This window comes from Abrus precatorius, unplaced genomic scaffold (genome assembly GCF_003935025.1).
Source record: "Abrus precatorius isolate BTA unplaced genomic scaffold, Abrus_2018 Scaffold5, whole genome shotgun sequence".
Taxonomy (NCBI): Eukaryota; Viridiplantae; Streptophyta; class Magnoliopsida; order Fabales; family Fabaceae; genus Abrus; species Abrus precatorius.
In genome coordinates, this window is record NW_020874395.1 from 1,798,111 (window position 1) to 1,819,152 (window position 21,042).

The 21,042-nt window shown below is 29.9% G+C and overlaps 1 protein-coding gene and 1 non-coding gene across 2 annotated transcripts; both read left to right on the top strand.

The window, feature by feature from the left end:
- The first annotated feature begins 8,793 nt into the window (after positions 1-8,793).
- On the top strand, positions 8,794-8,866 carry TRNAV-UAC. The gene has a single exon. It is a non-coding gene; the product is annotated as a tRNA-Val (tRNA).
- Positions 8,867-16,593: 7,727 nt separating this feature from the next.
- LOC113867853 (aldose 1-epimerase-like) lies at positions 16,594-20,630 on the top strand. Its single transcript, XM_027503351.1, has 5 exons — positions 16,594-16,882; positions 16,974-17,023; positions 19,276-19,399; positions 19,543-19,650; positions 19,854-20,630. The coding sequence occupies exons 1-5, from the start codon at positions 16,702-16,704 to the stop codon at positions 20,498-20,500; spliced, it is 1,110 nt and encodes a 369-aa protein (XP_027359152.1). The 5' UTR covers positions 16,594-16,701; the 3' UTR covers positions 20,501-20,630.
- The last annotated feature ends 412 nt before the right edge of the window (positions 20,631-21,042 follow it).

A 21,042-nucleotide genomic window follows, 5' to 3' on the forward strand; every position in this document is an offset into this window, starting at 1 on the left:
CACAAGGAAAAGTGAGAGAGAAGAAAGGGGCATGCATGTATGATTTCAAGCACGTGATGGAGACATGGAGATGAAGCATTGGAGATGACGTAAAGGTGACTTTTGCAGCAACAATGGGGCATAATTTATTTATAAATTAATACAGTTCTCTTATTTAAATATTTAAAAAATTATAATGCATGCCTTTCTTTGTGTCTTTTTTATATATACATATTTAAAACTATTCTCCAAAGTTAAAAGTGATATAAGAAAAATCATAAAAAAAGATGTATAAAAAAATCCCACTTTCGATTACAAAAAATATTTTTCATTCTAATAAGAGTAAGAAAAATTCAATTAGTTTACACTTACTATAAAAAGCCTTTTTTAAAAAAAAAATATTTTTCTTTTTTTTTCCATCTCCTGTCAAATAATTTAGTGCAGTGTATGAGATGTACAATTAAAGGGTGTAAAGTGCACGTATGAACCAAATATTATTGTATTACTCTCTTCATTTTTTTTCTCTGTTACTAAAGTAGTGCATAAAGATTAAGAAATATTTAATGATGTATAATTTTAGATATTTGTTAAGCAGTACTTTTAGGACATTTGTTAAGAAATTAAAATTAAAGAGTTTATAATAAAAAGAAGTTAGAATGCATTAAAAATAACAAGAAGAGGTACATTAATAATGTCCTTTAACGAAATCTTTCTGCTTTTGATTACTTGACCAATGTTTTTCATAATTCTATTATATCTTAACAAAAATATTCTCATTTAAACTCTTGTCTATTATAATTCTTTTCATAAATAAGAGATATAATTATCTACAATATTAATTAGGAATGTATTAAAAAATTAAATTAATCTTGAATTTTAAACAACAAAAGTTTTGAAACATAAGTAAAAAACCAACATAAGAAGGCATGGAAGGAGTAATAGTTATTCTTATTTTCTGGATTTGATCAAATTTGAGGACAAAACAAGCGTTTTCGGCCCAATTAAACGCTTTAAAGTTCAATGAGAAACGTAATAACCAATCGAAAAAAACACTACTCAATCAACCTGTGGTTGTTTATCAGATGTTTTTGGTCCGAAGTGTTTCTTTGTCAGCTATGTGGTGCGTTGCATAAATGGGCCTTCTTTTGGGCTTAGTGGTCCTTTTTGATATTTGTACCTTGAGATATAAAGAAAATATTGTAGTAGACCACAAAAAAATGGGGCAAATTTATTAAAATATTGTAAATTCAAAAACAATTTATTATTTTATAGGAAATCTGAAACAATTTCTCAATCTGGGGTATTTTTGCCACGTGGAACAGAATTTCGCCAAACGGATGGCGAAAGTATTAACTGTTTCGCCAAAAAAAGAACGAAATACGACTTCTTAGAGCGGTTAAAATGGAACCGCTCTCATAGATCTATTTAAGAACCGCTCTCATAACCCATTTTAGAGAGCGATTCAACAGGAACCGCTCTCATAACCCATTTTAGAGAGCGGTTCAACAGGAACCGCTCTCATAACCCATTTTAGAGAGCAGTTCAAAAGGAACCGCTCTCATAACTCCTTTTAGAGAGCGGTTCCATTTGAACCGCTCTCATAACCCATTTTAAAAGAGCGGTTCAATTTGAACCGCTCTCTTAGGTATTACAGCATCTCGTGTCAGGAGTTTCGCCAACCGAAATGCGAAATGTAATGCAGTTTCGCATATTTGATGGCAAAAATTTTCTTTTAATATATTTTTAAAATAATTTCATTACCGGACTGGCGAAACAAATACCTCTTTCTTCATTTTCCTGGCTAAATAGAATGCTATATATATCTCCCACCAATCTCTCATTTTCATCGGAAGGACAGAAGAAAATCTCAGGTATGTGTTATTTAATAATTTTATTATTTAATTTTGAATGTATAATTTTAGTTATATTTAATTAATGAGTATTGTTTATTTTATTTATGTTAATTATTGTAAAGTTTAAATATTAAATAAAGTTTATTTGAATAAAATGCAGGATGAGTGGGATTGTTATTATTATATATTGGAATGGTAGAATCTATGAAGGAAATGAAGGAGTAAGTTTTGAAGGATGTAAAAAAGTAATTCAAATAAAACGAGGAATAAGTTATGAAACATTGAAAAGAAAAATTCATGTGAAACTCAATCTTAATCATAATCAAGTGATTTCTAGATTAATTTCTCGTTTTTTGATTGATGAAAATATTAGACAGTATACAACTTTGGATATATGTGATGATGAAGATATTGATTGTATGATAAGTGCATTTCAACAACAATCTCGTAGAAATATTATTGAGTTATATGTAGATATTGCTGTTGGTGGAAGTTCATCAATGTCCTTACAGACGATGAATTTAAATTTATCACTTTCACAACAAAATGATAGGACCCTTGTGAGTCGTGATTATAATGAAGGTAAAATTATTTTTGTTCTAATGTCTTTTATTTAATATATGTAATTGATTGAATTAAAACTGATAAATTTGTTGCAATAAAGGAGTTAGGAATAATGCTGATGAAGATAATGAACACTCAGATTATGAGAGTTACACTGATGGAGATGATGAAGCAGAAATTTCATTAGGCAGTTCTTCTTTTACTGATGTTGTAGGCGAGTTTAATTCCAACTTACATATACAAGTAACCGAAAATGTAGGAGGTAATGTGAAATAAATATAAAGAATTTGTTTTTTGTGGTTATTTATTTATATATTAATGATTTTTTGTGAAATAATTATAAAGAATTTGTTTTTTGTGAAATAATAATAATGCAGAAGATACTGTAATTCCTTTTTGGAATGTTACTCCAAAGTATAAGTATATTAATTGGGAATATCCTGATCAAAAAATGGATGAAGAACATCTTCAAGAAGTCAATTCATGGGTTGAAGGAGATCCTTATTTGTTGGCTTATATTTTGACAGTAAAGAAGATGTGAAGAATGCATTGAAACATTACGCAATGAAGATTCATCAAAGTTATTTTGTGGCTGAGTCTAAACCAACATGTTTGTACGTTAAATGCTTAAATCATACCTCTGGTTGTCCATGGAGAGTGAGGGCTTCATTGTTGAAGAATTCAAACAAGTGGAAAATTACTAGGTGGGGTGGTTCACATACATGTGTCAATATGAGAATTTCTCAAGATCATCAAAAGTTAGATTCTGATTTAATTTGTTCATGCATTCTTGGTAAGTAAAATATCAAGTTTTTTATTTTATTTTTACAATGACATTGTTATTAACTTGAGAAAATTTATTTTATGTAGGAATGGTCAACGAGGAACCGTCGGTACATATTTCATTGATACAAGAACGAATATGTGCTCAGTTTGGATATAAAATTTCATATAAAAAAGCTTGGAAGGCGAAGCAAAAAGCCATTGTTAAAGTATTTGGTGATTGGGATGAATCATATGCTACCTTGCCTCATTGGTTAGAATACATGCAATTAAATTCTCCTGGATCTGTTTATAAACTTGATACAAAAGAGTATGTGGTTGGTCATCAAGTGAATAATAGGTATAGAGTATTTGAACGACTATTCTGGTCATTCGAACAATGTCATGAGGCTTTTAAATTCTGCAAACCTATATTACAAGTGGATGGGACGTTCTTATATGGTAAGTATCGTCATACGTTGCTCATTGCAACAACTCAAGATGGAAACAATTGTGTTCTTCCAGTAGCTTTTGCAATTGTTGAAGGAAAAACACTGTCAGCATGGGAATGATTTTTGGCATTGATTCGTTTGCATGTTACAGATAGAGCAGGAATTTGTTTGATATCAGATAGACATCAAAGTATAAAAGGAGCTGTGTCAAATCCACACATTGGGTGACAACCTCCAAATGCGTATCATGTATATTGCATTCGTCATATTGCCAGCAACTTTAATCACCGGTTTAAGAATATAGCATTGAAGAAAGAGCTCATCAAATTGGGTATATTTAATTTTTTTATCTAGATTATGGTTAAATTATTAGATATCCATCGAATCCGTGGATAGATATTTTAATGTTTTGAATGTTGTATATGTAGGTTATACACCATCGAAGGTCATTTTTCAGCAAAAGTTAACTAGATTTCGCAATGAATCTGAAGATATAGAAAGGTGGATTGACAGTATATCAAAAGAGAAATGGGCATTATCTTATGATGATGAAGGACGGCGTTATGGACACATGACTACAAATCTTTCAGAATCAGTAAATAAAGTGTTTAAAGGTGCTAGAAACCTACCCATATGTGCATTAGTTAAAGCCACCTATGGACGATTGGTTGAATATTTTGTGAAGCGTGGAGAAGAGGCCATGTCTGACCTTCACAATGGAAGCATGTTTTGTCGTAAAGTTATGTTGCAAATTCAAAAAAATTAACAAGAAGCTTCATCACACCAAGTTCGTCGGTATGACATACAAAGAAAAAGTTTTAAGGTTAAAGAAGCTTTTAATCCCCTAACACAAAGGGGTGGACACAAATGGACAATTATATTGGATAGAAGATTCTGCGAATGTGGAAGATTTCAGTCTTATCGATTTCCTTGTTCACATGTCATAGCCGCTTGTATAGCCGTGAGTATCGATTTTTGGCAATATGTGGATCCTGTTTATTCAATGCAATATGTTGTAAATGCATACTCCCCACAGTGGAAGCCCCTGGGAAATGAATGCAACATCCTTACAAACTGCGAATGGAAGTTAATGCCTGATGTTGACAGAGCAAGAGGTAAAGGCCGACCAAAATCAACTCGCATTAGGAATGAAATGGACTGGGTTGAGTCACAAACTAGACAAAGGTGTTCCAAGTGTAATGAAGTAGGTCACAATCGATGTCATTGTCCTCAACAAAACAATGTTGGTTGACCAAATCATACAATGTTGGTGTTTGTATTTTTTTTTTTTATCTTGTGATATTGTTATTTATCGTAATTGTCATTAATTATTGTAATGAAACCATTAATGTTATATCAAGTGAAGGCACAAACAAATTAATAATTACGGTAAGCATTAAAGTCACTAACAGTAATATATGTTAACTAAAATAAGTTGCTACATAAAAACATGTCATTGCTGTCCCCCCCTGTGTGCCTCATGATGATGATCGTCTGGAGTCAAGATACATTGCCTCTGTCTATCTCGAGCTCCTCGATGAGGGTTCCGACGAACATATCCTAAATCAGCAACTGCACCAAACTCGGCATTAAGATCAATACCTAACTCTATAGGATGTATGTCTGATGGTATAGGGTCAACTTGACTGTATGGGGCACCTGGAGTCAAAAGCGAATGGTGCTCGTGAGGAGGTGTGAAAAAGAAATCAGGTCGTGGAATGTAATCTTCTGTTCCTGTAAAAGGTGATGATGGGTGTTCTGATGGATGGTGTGTACCCTGTGATGAATGGAAATAAGTCGGGGCTGTCATCAAACTAGATGGATGAAAAGGAAACTCTGATGGTATTGGAAAGACACCATCAGGTCGCTCTGGCATAACCGGGACAGCCCACTCTGTTGCCTGCACTTGTCTCCGTCGACGTGCCAAGCCTTTTCCTTCTCTTCGTTGATGCGGCTGATCTATGTGTAAGTCTGGATTGACAGGATTACCACTTTGTAGTGGTGGATCTGAGGTTGAAATAAGCTCTAATATGCGATCTTGCTCCTTCTTCAATGACAGAAGACTCTCAGACAAGTCCTTCAATTCATTAAAGGTAAAAGAATCTTGTCCATCAGTGCTCAAGTAATGCAATCTCTCCATCACATCACCCTAAAAATAGTCAAAAGTAACCATTACTGTAATTTTGTATATAAAACAGAAAGTAATAGTGCAAAAAGTATATATTTTTGTAAACATACTGACAAAGCTGATACTGCTGCCTCCCTGGTCATCCAACGACGAGTATGACTAACATACCATCGCATGTACTCTGAATTTGAGCTAAGTAAATCATACTGAGGCTCATTAGTCAAAACCCAAAGTCGTCTACTCTCCCAAATTTCTAACATAGCACTGAACTTGGCTGACCAATCTTCTCCAGTCTTCCCTCTGAGGGTAAGGTCATGTAGCTGGTCAGGTTGGTAAGGAGTCCTTGGTATGTGTTGAACCATACCAAACTGACGCATTACTCTATCAGGTTGATGCCACTCACATACCTGAAAACATATAAGTGGCACCACTGCCCTCCATAAGTCCATAGCATCTCTACAAATAGGTGGTAATATATTGATGAGTTCCATATTGTATGGCACCCACACAATCTGTATGATGACATACAAAACAGATTAATAACAAAAAATTACGTAATTAACATGTTATTTAAATAAGTAACTCAGCAAAAGTTGGCTATAATACCTCATCACGTGCTAGACGATCAAAAATATATCTGTAGTAGTTGACATTTTTCTTTCCCCTTCTGATACCGTGGGATAACCATCTGCAAGTAATTGACCATAAAAACATGAAGTCAAACAAATAATAGTATAGAACACCTACAAATGCGTAGTGCTAGCAATAACAATACCAACTTACCTAACACCGTACAGAAGATAAGGACGACTATAGGGAGGATTGATAGGTGCTATCTGGGGAAATCTATCCCAAGCCCATATCACAATTAACGCAGTCAGTTCTCCAATAGCAACACGATCAATGTTGGTGGCCATGCATAGCTCTCGGTACAAATAACCTAGAACTGCAGAACCCCAACTATATTGACCGGTCAACTCAAAATCTTCAAGCAAAAGCAAGTACCTCACAGATACCCTACTGCTAGAGTGATCAGGAAGCATGAACCCTCCAATAAGCCTCAATATATATGCCCTAGTAAACTGAGTGATCTGCAGTGGAGTCTGATTATGCATGGCAATATGAGTGAAGTGTTCGTCCAACCAGCTCATCTTCAAGAAACTCCCTACAAAAGCCTCTGATCCTGGTCTCATACCTAGGCTGTCTTCCACAATCTGAGCCCAATCACCCCCAGTGGGTGCTATAACAGGTGTCCCATCTATGCGTAATCCTAATATAATAGCAACATCCTGAAGGGTAATAGTACACTCTCCAGGGGGCATGTGGAAGGTGTGCGTCTCGGGCCTCCACCTCTCTACTAATGCAGTAATCAATCCCACGTCTACAGGAAGCTTAGACAAGTTAGCCACTCCAACAAAACCCGCTAATTTTAGATGTGGAATAATTTCTTCCGGAATACCTTCTAATCCACCGGGAATATTTGGACTCTTCCTAACTCTCAATGTCGGGTGATCACGTCCATCCCAAATATGCTCAGAAACATGAATACTCTGAAACCGAAGAAGTGATGGATCTTCTGGCCCAGGATTAATAACCCTACTTTGTTGTGAAGATGATGCCATCTATACAAAAAAAAAAAAAATATTAGTCAAAAAATTTCATTCAATAATAATAATAATAATAATAATTTATATTTTACTAACATATTAATAATACATAAATTTTATATAAATACAATTTTAAAATTTTACTTCAATATAAGTGTAAAAATTATTTATTACAATCAAACTAAGTATAAATTATTATATTTAGTTTTATATATTTATTTTATTTAACTCAATTTTTATTATTCTGTATTTTAATAAATATCTATAATAATTCCTGTAAACAAATTTTATAAATCTTAATTTAACCTATCTTCTTAACAATTAATTATAATTTTATATTTTAATTAACTATATCACATTTCATTTTTTTTAAAAACATATTAATCTATATATAAATAAATAAAAAATTATTTAAATTTTAAATTCTTTTTTACTAATCTTTAATAAACTTTCAGCATATTCTTCACTAACTCCCACTTAATTACCAAATCACTTACATACGTAGAGTTTAAAAATATTACAATATTATTATCAGATTTTCTAATTAACAAAATCAAATTAAACATAATATATAAATGCATGTTGTTATAGTTCCATACCTCTTACAATCGTAGCAGTATTTGATCCTTCACAGCAAATCAAAACAAATTTTGAAACTTCGACGATGATAGAGGAGGAGGAGAGACGGAGAAAATGGACGACGAAAGAGGAGCAGAGACGGAGAACATGTAAATGGAAAGGAAGGAGGACGACGGCCAAAAGCGGTTTCGCCAGCCGCAGTGCGAAATGAGCTTTTGCTAGTAGCAGTGCGAATTATCTTAGATGTTGCCACGTGTATCAAAAGCCCCCCTAGCCGTCCATTTTAAATCTAAGAGAGCGGTTCCAGCAGAATCGCTCTCTAATATGCACTTATGAGAGCGGTTCCGCTGGAACCGCTCTCTAAAATCGACTTATGAGAGCGGTTCAGAGGCAACCGCTCTCTTAAATAGACCTATGAGAGCGGTTTTAATTTAACCGCTCTAAGAAGTCTTATTTCGTTCTTTTTCTAGCGAAATAGGTATTAAACAATTAAAAAATTACTACTTTCGCCAACCGTTTGACGAAATTCTGTTCCACGTGGCACAATCACCCCAGATTGAGAAATTGTTTCAAATTTTCTATAAAATAATAAATTGTTTTTTAATTTACAATATTTTAATAAATTTGCAGTTGTATGAATTTAACAATTTTCTTTTTGGTACATCTCAAGATGTTAATTAGAATTAAGATTTGCAGTAAATCAATGTTTCTTGTACGCTTTCTTCAAGAGATATCATGACAAGTTTATATAAATTATTATTATTTAAGAAAGTTAAATTTATTATTTTTAATGGTAAAAGAAGAATGTTAGATTGCTAGGAGAAAAGCTAGTGGTTTTAGATTTTTATTATTTTCATTTTTATAAAGCTGTTGCTGTGGTGTAGTGGTTATCACGTCAGTCTTACACACTGAAGGTCCCCAGTTCGATCCTGGGCAGCAACATTGCTTATGCTTCTCTTGAAATTCCCTTTTGGAATGTTACATTAATCCATCAATTTTTTTGTTTTTATTTTGGTTTCAAATAATTTTAATTAATTTTTCTGCATTGACTTTTAATATGTTTGTGTTAATTAATTTTTAGAATTTTGATTGATTTTATTCTCTCCGAAATGTATTATTAGTTATTAATTAATATATAGTTCAAGTTATGATGTAGTTTTTCAGGAGGCACGTGGTGGGGATAAATTTTATTTTCAACTATATTTTCGATTTGTCTGATATCGTGTTATTGTGTGCTCTCAACTTTTCATGTCTTAATCAATAGTGAATATTTTCCTCAAAAAAATTTAATCAAAGTTGTTCTTTCCTGTATCAGTTTTGTTATTAAATTAATTATAATACTTTTACATTTTTACATGTTGTATATAAATATAGGGATAAAAATTTTTCACACTAATCTGAATCTTTTATTTAATTTATATCTAATATATTATAATTTATTATTTCATTGATCATTAAACATAAATTAAATGAAATATTTAAATAAATATAAAAAAATTTAGACTTAAAAAAGATTCTTTCGCATAAATATATTTTATATGAAACTTTCTTAAAAACTTACATAATTGAATGGATCATTTCCCATTTCATTCCACGTGAAAATCCATATCTTCAGCTGCCTCAGCCAACATTCAAGACTAAGTGATGGCCCCAAACCCATGAAAATGGTGTTCACCACAAAAAAATTTATTTTAATATATAGCAAACAAATAAATATTTTTTTAATACATTAATTATTAATTTTTTATACTCTTATCTATTGTAAGATTTATGTCAACGAAGAACTCTCCTTTTACTTCTAAAAGTAAATATTCTTGTCGATTTAATATATAACATATATATTTGGCCATTTAATACTATAAGTATTTTTGAAATAAAATAAATTTAAATATTAATTTTTTTATTAATTTTGATGAATTATATATTTGTTTATTATAAATAATACTAAATGCAGTCATTTTTTTTTTATAAAATGCAAGATTGATAAATTAATCATTAATTAAAAAGTTTTTATTAAATAAATTAATTTTATAACAAAACATAATAAAAACAATACATTATTTAATTTTTATGCATAATATACTTTAAAATATAAATAATTTTTTTATAATTTTTTAATATTTAAATTATGTAAAATTTGATATACATAATGATAAAAATAATATAAGCTAATTTAATAGTTATAATGATTAATCTTACATTTTATAAAAAATATTAAAAAATGTAATTGTTCTAATTTGACAACTGGTGTCACCAGATTTAATTCTCTCTTTTGTCCATTTACGTGAAAGTGTATAAATATAAAATATCATCTTAAATTGTTAATTTTGTCTTGAATTTTATTAAAAAAATTCTAAAGATAAAAAAATTATGTACAGCTGTTTTCAAAACTACATCAAATATCGATGAAGGTGTTTTAGCCCAGACTGCTTGAGAGGGAGCAAAAGTACACCCCCCTCAAAAACTATTTATTTTAAAATTCTATCTCCATATATAATTTTAATATATTTATATTTATTTTTTATTTTTGGAAAACATTTTTTAGTAAAATACATGAATTTTGTTTATATTTAACATCTCATGTTTTGTCATTTTTTATTTTCAAATAATATTATATAAGTTCCATAATATAATTTATTCAATTGACTCGGGTGAGATGGGGGAAAGAGGGTGATTTAAATACAAAGTTCTTTCATTTATGTGTTAATGGAAGGCGGCGACGAAATAATATACATGCACTCCAAATTGGAGAGAGATGTGTCGAAGAGGTTAATGAGATTAAAACAGGTGTGGTGTCCTATTTTGCAGCTCATTTTAGTAGTAGAAGTTAGCTTCGATCTACTATTGATATTAATAATTTACCAAGAGTCTCTGTTCTACAGAATGAGGAGCTTGTTAATGCTTTTTCAGAGGAGGAAGTGGGAAAAATGATTTTGGAGTGTGAGGGTGATAAAAGTCCGGGGCCTGATGGTTTCAATTTTGTGTTCCTTAAGAGGTTTTGGGGAGTGATCAAGGAAGAAGTGATGGGTATGCTTACTGAATTTTGTAGAAATGGGAAGCTACCTAGGTCTTTATTATCTTATTTTGTAGCACTTGTGCCAAAAGTGTCTTGCCCACAACAGATATCTGATTTTCGGCCTATCTTATTATTAGGTTGTCTTTATAAGATTGTTTCCAAACTTTTGGCAAATAGGTTGAAAGGAGTTTTGAATTCAATAATTTCAGAAGAACAATCAGCTTTTATCCCGGGAAGGAACATGTTAGATAGTGTACTTGTGGCTAATGAAGCAGTTGATTATGTGCGGAGGTATAATAAGAGGTGTTTTGTGTTAAAGCTTGATTATGAGAAGGCGTATGATTCGCTAGAGTGGGGATATCTTTTGTTTATGTTACGTAGCTTTGAATTTTCAGACAAATGGGTCAGTTGGATGGAAGCTTGTGTGTGTGGGGGAAGCCTATCAGCTTTGATTAATGGTTGTCCTACATTGGAGGTTCATATTGAGCGGGGCCTAAAACAGGGGATGCTCTTGCCCCTTTTCTTTTTCTTGTGGCAGCGGAAGGGTTAGGAGTTCTTATGCGGAAGACAGTGACTTGTGGGTTGTTCTCTGGTGTGACGATTGGGGAAGGGGGACCAGATATTTCTTTGCTGCAGTTTACGGATGACACATTGATTATGCGAGAGGCTTCGGTGCAGAATTTGTGGACTTTGAAAGCAGTATTGCGTAGCTTTGAATTAATGTCAGGTATGAAAATTAACTTCCATAAATCTTTTGTATTGGGGATTAACACTAGTGATGACTTTGAAAACTTGGCTGCGGAGTTCCTACATTGTAAGATTGGTAGTTTCTCATTAAAGTATCTCGGGTTACAGTTAGGTGTTAACTCAAGAAAGCCCAGTGCATGGAAGGGTGTGTTAGAGGCTCTTAAAAAGCGGTTAGCGTCATGGAAGCATAGGTATTTATCGATTGGAGGTAGGGTGACTTTGATTAATGCTGTTCTTAATTCTATGCCATTGCACTCGTTATCCTTTTTTAAGGTGCCGAAGTCGGTAATAAAGGAAATTGTCACTATCCAACGTAATTTTTTATGGAAGGGTGTTAAGGATGGATCTAGAATCCCCTGGGTGAAATGGAAAACTGTACGTAGACCGCGGAAGAATGGTGGCTTAGGCATTAGGAATGTGCAGTGGTTTAATTGGGCGCTTCTTGGTAAATGGTTGTGGCGAGGTGTTAACTGTTCTAGTTCATTATGGATGCGGGTGTTAGAATCTAGATATGGAAGATTAGCTTCTTCTCTTCAGCGTTCATCAGTTCACAACAGATGTTCTTTGTGGTGGCGTGATTTGCTGGAGGTTATTCATCAAGAGAATTCATGGCTGGATGAGAAGTTTGATAGAAGTGTGGGTGCAGGTTTACACACTCTTTTTTGGAGAGATAAGTGGGTAGGAGGGGTGCGATTGTGTGAAGCATTTCAGCGATTATTTGTAGTGGCGAGAAATGCTGAATCACGTGTATTGGAGAATGGTTTTCATGATGGCACTAGATGGGTTTGGAATGTTAGTTGGCGAAGAGGACTCTTTCAACATGAGATCTTGAGCTTTAATCTTTTGTTGGAGCTTGTGGATGGAGTTTCTATTAAGTTACTACAAGAAGATAAATGGGTATGGAGGGCAGATTCTTCAGGTTGTTATTCAGTGCAATCTGCGTATTCATGGCTATTTGAACTTTTTGGTGGTCCTAATAGTATAGATCAGTGTACGGCAGATGCCTTGCAAAGGCTATGGAGAGGGAAGGTCCCTCTTAAGTGTCTGGTTTTTTCTTGGCAATTGTTGTTGAATGCACTTCCTTATAAAGGTTTATTGATTGACCGTGGTGTTTAAATTGATGATATAACTTGTTGTTTCTGTCATGGTTTGGAGGAACTTCCAACTCATTTATTTTTAACGTGCTCAGTTTCATCTCAAATCTGGTACTTTACTGCGCATTGGCTTGGATTCTCACTGGTTTTGCCTTCAGATTTATCGACTCACTTGCTTTCTTGGGTTGGTGTTGGCTGTAGTAAAAGAGAAGGAATATGCTTATTAATTATTTGGGTAAGTACAGTGTGGTCTTTGTGGTTGCATAAAAATAGAATTATATTTTCCAATGGTGTTTTGGATGAGAGGGAAGTCCTAGATTCTATTATTCTGAGATCTTGGAAATGGTTATCACTTGTTAGTAAGGGAGAAGCTATTATGTTAGCTGATTGGTATTTGAACCCACGAAATTGCATCTGTCTTAATTTTGCATAAGTATATTTTTGCTTTTTATTTCTCTGAGTAAGTAATTTTTTGTGTATATGGGTTTTGAGTTCCCCTTGAACTCTTTTTAATAAGATTTGTTTTGCCTATAAAAAAAAAATAATTTTATTCAATTGACTATCCGAAACTTTCAGTATCAATGAATGTGAAAATAATTTTATACATTGTATCTTTTTAATCCTTATTTTTCACAATATTTTAATCATTAATTTTTTATTATTTTTATATGATAAAATGAAATATTTATTATTAGCAATGAGAACATCTAGTATTGAATTTTATTCTTTATTAATATGGTGAATACGTTTTTTTAGTTAAAAGTATATATATATATATATATATATTAAATTGATACATGTAATACAGTAAAAACTTTATTCAATTTTTTGCCCTCCTTTGTTTGCCTGTGGATCGATCCCTGATTTTAAAATGCATTGACCTCGACCTTGCCGGCGTCATAACCTCGCACAACCTGGCGTTCTATATATTATTATTGTGCCTCACCAAAATATTTTAAGAATTTATTCCATCACAATTTTATTTTTAAAATATTATTTTACTTTTTTTAAAAATTGAAATCATTATTATATTAGTCTTAATCAGATAGCAATATCAAAATAAATATTTTAATTATCAACCTCATTTACAGTTTAATTAATTGTTTAAGTTAGTAAACAATCAATTAGATACACCAAAACTAAAAAATATATATATTTTCAATAATGAGTTTATTTCATACATTAGAAGCAAAATAACCATTTATAAAATTACTCGATCTAGTATTACATCTATTTTAATTATCAATATCCATAGATTTAATTTAATTTAATTTTAGATGATTCTTTTAAAGATTTAAAACATCATCATAATAGTTTTTAAAAAGGATTGAAGTGATAAAACAGATATGCAACTTAATGATAAATTTCTTTTAAAAAAATAAAATTTTGTATTATAAACCTTTACCGAAAATTAAAGCAATAATAATAATAATAATAATTCTGAAAATTCAATCCAATAATAATTTAAATAAGAATCACTTTATGATCTAAATATTTTAAAGACTTATTTAGATATACTTTTATTTTTAGAGGTTTAAGTGTAAAGTTTTCTTGAGGATTACAATTTAACTTATATTGCGTCTAGATTACATCAGACTTATTTTTTTTCTGTTAAAGAGATCACATTAGAGTTATTTATTAAATATGTTAAGTTAATTTTTTAAAAATATATTTAGTTGAAAGTTAGGTTTAGGGTCATTTAAAAAATCTTCTAAATCTATAATTATTAATGTTTTTAGGAAACTATTAATGTTAGTCTTTAAAATTTTTTAAAAGCCTTTTAAAAAAGTAAGTATAATATAAAAAAAATATGAAGTATAATAAATAATTATTTTTTAATAAGAAATTATTACCTTTATAATTAGTGCTAAGAGTTGATATTGACGATGAAAATAATATGTTTCCTTTTTATAAATATAAAATTTTATCTTGATGAATTACTTAATAAAAGTTAATGTATAAGATCGATGTAAGTTACCAAAATAAAATTTTAATTAAAAAATAATACTAAAATATATACGCGCTTTAATTCTTAATATAAATTTTACTATTATTTCTTTTTCATTCATATATAAGTATTCAAAACTTTAAAAATTAAATAAAAAAGTTTTCAAAGACAACAATTTATATTAGCTTTGTTTTTTAAATAAATAAGTAAAAGAAATGAAAGAAATAAAAAAAATTAAAATGCTTATAAGAATAATAAAGACTATCATCATTTATGTACTATTAAAACGTTACATTTAGATAAAAAAAAATTAAGTTGAGTAACAAATGATTTCATTGATATATTATATCAGTAATCATATTAGTAGTTTTAATTTATAATATTTATACTATTTTTCTTAAAACACACTGCATAATTTTGGATTAGTATATTATATATTTTTTGAATCAAGGTAATTTTTATAAAAGATAGTTTTGTTTAAATAAAGTAAAACTATTATAAATGTCAAAATCATTAATTAGGTTAGAATAATATGTTGTACATGCTTATGTTCAGGTCATTTTTCAAAATGTCTGAACATAACAATAACTTACAGTTTAATTTAGTTTACATATAAAAAAAATTGAATAAAAAAATTAAAAATTTGCAGTCGGTTTAAATAATTCTTTTATTATTTATTATTTTCAATTTTTTATTATTATATGATAGTTAATTTAATTTTAAACTTAGATTAAATAGTAGCCTAAAAATTAATGAGTTTGTTAAAAAATAAATGCAAAATAAAGAAAACATTGATTAAAAAATATAGAAATAAAAATTAATATTTGGTTAAAAATGAAATTTTCAAATATATTTTGTGATAAATTTATAATTTTTTTAATAATAACTTTTAATTTCTTACTTCAAAAACTAAAATTTATCATAAATTATGTTATATTTGTAGAGAATAAAATATAATTATATTTAAAATATTTTAAAAATTAAATAATATAAAGTGAGAGTATTAAACTAACTCTCAACACTTAAAAGAAATGTTAACGTGTTAAATTTTAACATTTCAACAACTAACTCTTAATAAAAAAAACTATCTAATAACTTGTCAACCAAAATTGTATTAACGTCATTATATATTATAAAGCGTTATGATAAAATAATTAAAAAATAAAATTCATATAAAAATAATAAAAAATAAATATATTATAACAGCAATTTAATTTGATTTAGTTCAATTTTAATAATAAGAATAAAAAATTCAATCACACTGTTACATAGTTTTATTAATTTTTATTTTTTTTTAATTGATTTAGCAGTTTGAAACAATTTAAAAGTCTTTAATATATGATATGATAAATATTAATGAAAAAAATGAAAAGATTTTTGTATTGATTAATAAGAGGAGAATTGTTCTGTTTCTTTTTAATAATTAGGAGAAGAGGAGATTTTTGTCACCCTACCACTTTCGTCCTTTTTCAGAACTATACCTTTTTAATTTTTGTCTAATTTATTTTAGCATCTTTATATATTTAATAAGTAGACTAAAGAAAAGAAAATATAATAATTATACTTAAATTAAATATAAATTAATAAAATAAATATGTTTATTATTGCACCCATAAACAATAAAGATATCTTATATTTTCTTAAATTAATTTATTATATATATATATTTTACATAATATTATAAAGTATGATTATTTGTACAGAGTATAAAATAATTTTTTAATCTTATAAAAACTTCAAAGTGTGCATGAATATTTTATCTGACACTTGACATTGAAAGAGCACAGCAGAATGACAACTAAGAGCCGCACATAACGTGGTTGGCCCAATATATATATATTAGAGAGCCACCGCTTAAAACTGCAAGCAACACTTTTCCACTGTCTTTATCCCTCAAAGTTCTCTTGTTTTCTTTCACTCTCTGCATTCTCAGTATCCATAATTGCTTGCTTTATAGCAAAAAATACATATAATGACCAACATCTTTGTGCTTCTGTGCCTGCTCTCCTTAACTGCTTCTGGCTTTGTCAATGCCTCCTTTAAGCAAGAAAGTGACCATATCAAGTTATTTGAGCTCAAGAAAGGTGACCTTTCTATAAAGGTCACCAACTGGGGGGCAACACTTGTCTCTGTAATCCTTCCTGATAAGAATGGTACCTTTATATATGCATCTGTTTCTTGTTCTCCCAATATTGCTATAATTTCCTTTTTGTGCATATTTTTTATTTTTAATTTTGTATTCAGGAAAGTTGGGTGATGTGGTTCTTGGATATGATTCCCTCAAGACATACACTGTAAGTCTGTTTAGTACTTAATTGTGATGTATAGCATTTCCTTGTGATGTGTACATTTTTAATTCTGCTTACAAATAATAATTAACTAATTAATTTCTGTCTACTGCTTTCATTTCTTCTGAAAGTTGAGAGCTAAGAATTAAGCTTCTCAATCATATGTAAGATATTAAGATTTAGAATATTAATGAAGTTAATTATACTTAATTATTTTTTTACATCTGGTTTAATTCAGATTGAACCGGATGGTAGATGAGTTTATGACTAAAAATTTTTATATTAATTTATTATTAAAGGTTTTTTGTATATACAAAAACTCACAAAAAAAAAACTTAAATAATACGAGCTGGTTGCCACTCAAACCAACTATAATTATTTCTTTTACATGTATAGAGATTTGTAGTAGCATATATACATAAATATATATACCAAGCATGAAATCTTTATTTTTTGCTTTTTTTCCCTTACAATTGCCATTTGTGAAAAAAAAAAAAAAAGTACATAGTTAGCGTGTTAATAGTAAAGAAGAGATGTTGACATTGTAAAAATTATAATCCTATTTTCATCCATCACGGACTTTAAATTATTTAAACGTGCACCATTATTCAACACATCTATTATTTACACTTTAATTTAATGTACATAGTATTTCTTAAACTTATAATAAATCACATAATTTATTTAATTTTTTTTATATAATCAAATTCAAGGATCAATCAGGAAGGAAACTAAATTAAACTTAAACTGAGAAAATTCTAACACCATGCTCTTCAACTTGGACTGATTCACACTATATCATATGATATTTTTCTCTATGATGGCATAGTTTTGTTTAAGACAACGTGTGATTCATAAGAGTTTGACTTTGGGGAGTGTAGTTTGTCGCTTTGTCTAGCTGCTATTGCTTACCTTTTCATCTGGAATGCCCTGCGACAATAATTTATTCGTTAATGTGTTTTATAATTTTATCTGTGGAATGTTCTGTTAACATTATTAGCTCTAAAAATTGAGTTTAGGGAGATAAATGTAAAGTTTTTATCAGAATTTTTTTCTATATAATAAGAATTTTCAAGAAGTAACTTTTTTATATTCTTATATCCTTAATTTTAACGCTTATCTAGGATTGGTATTATTTGCAAAAATATTTATTTGTTTGATGTAGTCAATTTAATTATTTTGAAGACTGTCACCAGTTTTGCGGGGAGGTTTATTGGTTGTTTGATGAATAATTATAAAATTCAAATGCAAAATCTAATAGTGAAAATGTTTGGTTTGGGTGATAATCTGATTTTTCTATGACATGATTTCAGATTCAAACTTTTTTGTATATGTAAAAAAAATTATTCAAACAGTTAATCTGATTATTGTATTATAAATATAAAAGGTGCTTATAGTTTTAGGGGTTTAGACAAAAAGATATAGCCAAAATGTGGAGGAGAAAGTCAAAGTACCAAAACATTGGGGTTTATAATAATAATAAAATTCTAATTTATTCATACATGTGAAAAATATAGTTTTGGCATCTGATCTGAATCCAAAAAGAAAAAAAGTCAAATGATCAACGCTCAACATTGATGTTTAGTCAACATGTTGGCATATTTTATTAGACAAGAAGTTTTTTAAATGTGAGTAGTCAAAGTATAATACACAGCTAATAATTCCTGATAAATAATGAATTTAAAATAACTCAGCAAATTATGTATCTTTTCAAATTTTTAATAGAAAAAAGTAAAACAAAAATATTATTTTCTAAACTTTTTGTGAGTTAATTCTCTTTCTTTTTTCTATACCACAAAAAAAATGTGTGAAATAAAATTGTTAAAAAAAGAAAGGATAGGATTGGATATTTCAGAAAGGGAAAATCTTATTCTATTGAGAAGCTTTGCGTGACATTTTAGTATGCAAAAAATGTTTGAGAATAGGTATATAATATTTGTGAAAATATTTTTTTATTTAATTATTTCAATAGAAGTTTAAGACAATATTAATTGCAATTCTTTTATTAATGTCTTTTTATCTATTCAAAATATCGACAAGATTTAAGTAATCTAAAAGTAAAAAAAGGGGACTCATTAATAAGAAAATAAATTAACAAATTCAACAATTAACTCCATCAAAAAGAACATGTAGGCAAAATGCCATAAACTGCATTCCAGTTTCCAAGTGTACTGTTCATTTTGTTTTGCACTTGGTTTCTCATATATAATGTAAAAATAATAATACTTTTTTTTATTGCAATGTCAAAATATTTGCAGAATGATTCAACATACTTTGGAGCTACAGTTGGTCGTGTTGCTAACAGAATTGGGGGAGCCCAGTTTACTCTAAATGGAATCCATTACAAACTAATTGCTAATGAAGGAAACAACACGCTCCATGGTACACAATTTTTAGTACAATTATGCATCCATGTTGCTTCAATGCTACTGCAAAATCACAATTTTAAAATTTGTTTTCCTATGTTTGGTTTAATTTACAAAGCTTCATAGAAAAATTATCTCATACTCTCAATGCGTTTATAGGTGGACCAAAAGGATTCAGCTTTGTTCTCTGGAAAGTAGTAAGGTATATAAAATATGGTGACAAACCAAGTATCACCTTCAGTTATCACAGTTTTGATGGTGAAGAAGGTAATATTCATCTTTATATAGAGCCCAATTCAAGAGTTAGGGAGAGTGAATGAGCTACAAGCTTGAGTGATTTTTATTGAAAATACTTTAGGCAATTTCAGAGCTAAAATTATCTTAATTTTATATTTTTCATGTGTTGTTATCTAACCAATGTATGACTTTATATCTCGACAATTATTCATAATTGAATACTTATGTTTCAGGATTTCCTGGGGACCTTCTAGTAACTGTGAGCTACATTCTTGAGAAAAATGCTTTGAGGATAATCATGAAAGCAAAGGCTCTAAACAAGCCTACCCCAGTGAATCTAGTTAACCATGCTTATTGGAACCTAGGAAACCACAACAATGGTAACATTCTAGATGAGGTTGTTCAAATCTTTGGATCCAAAATCACACTCGTTGATGACCATCTCATTCCTACTGGCAAATTTGCTTATGTGAAAGGGACCCCATATGATTTCCTTAAGCCACACATTGTTGGAACCAGGATCAACCAATTACCTAAGACTAATGGTTATGACATCAATTATGTGCTTGATGGGGCAAAAGGCAAAGAGATAAAGTTGGCAGCTATAGTGATGGACAAGAAATCAGGGAGAGTGATGAAGCTCTTTACAAATGCTCCTGGTTTGCAGTTTTATTCTGCTAATTTTGTGAAGAATGAGAAGGGGAAAGATGGGTTTATTTATCAGCCACGTTCAGCACTGTGTTTGGAGAGTCAAGCATTCCCTGATTCTGTGAATCACCCTAATTTTCCCTCAACTATTGTGACCTCTGAAAAGCCTTATAAGCATGTTATGTTACTCAAGTTTTCCACCAAAGTCCCATATGGTTTTTCAGAGTCATAAGAACTGTGCGCTTTTCAGCCACTTTTTTATGTTCTTGTTCATTATCACTGTAGCATGACTCGTTTTCTTGCAAACTTGGGTCACTAAAATGAATAATAAGACCTTGTGTTCTTTGTTTCAAGATTACCTCTGAACTTTATTGCGGCTCCCTGTATTTTTTGCTATTTAATCACTGAATTTGAAATTTTGAATTACAAGACCTTTGTATATATTACACTTTTGGTTAAATTATTTTATCTCACATGGTTCTATCAATTTTTAAAATGGTTTCAAATCTTTTGTTAAGTTCGTATACTTTTAATGATTTTTTAAAATGGTTGTTTTAAGTTACTAAATTAATCTTGTAACAACAGTGGTCAATAAATTCATCAACAACACCTAACGGTTACCCGTGAAATACTTCAAAAATTATAGAAGTGTAGATATCTCACTATAAACATTGAAATAATAAGAATGGGAAAGAGATAGTTTTCATAAGGTTAATAATATAAAAAATATAAAATAAAGTGATTGATGAATGTAATTATTAATTTTTCAGTTAA

Coding starts and splice junctions, on each gene's coding strand:
- LOC113867853 (XM_027503351.1), top strand. CDS start 16,702: ATGACCAACATCTTTGTGCTTCTGTGCCTGCTCTCCTTAACTGCTTCT. Junction 19,400..19,542: donor AGGAAACAACACGCTCCATG/GTACACAATTTT, acceptor ATGCGTTTATAG/GTGGACCAAAAGGATTCAGC. Junction 19,651..19,853: donor CAGTTTTGATGGTGAAGAAG/GTAATATTCATC, acceptor CTTATGTTTCAG/GATTTCCTGGGGACCTTCTA.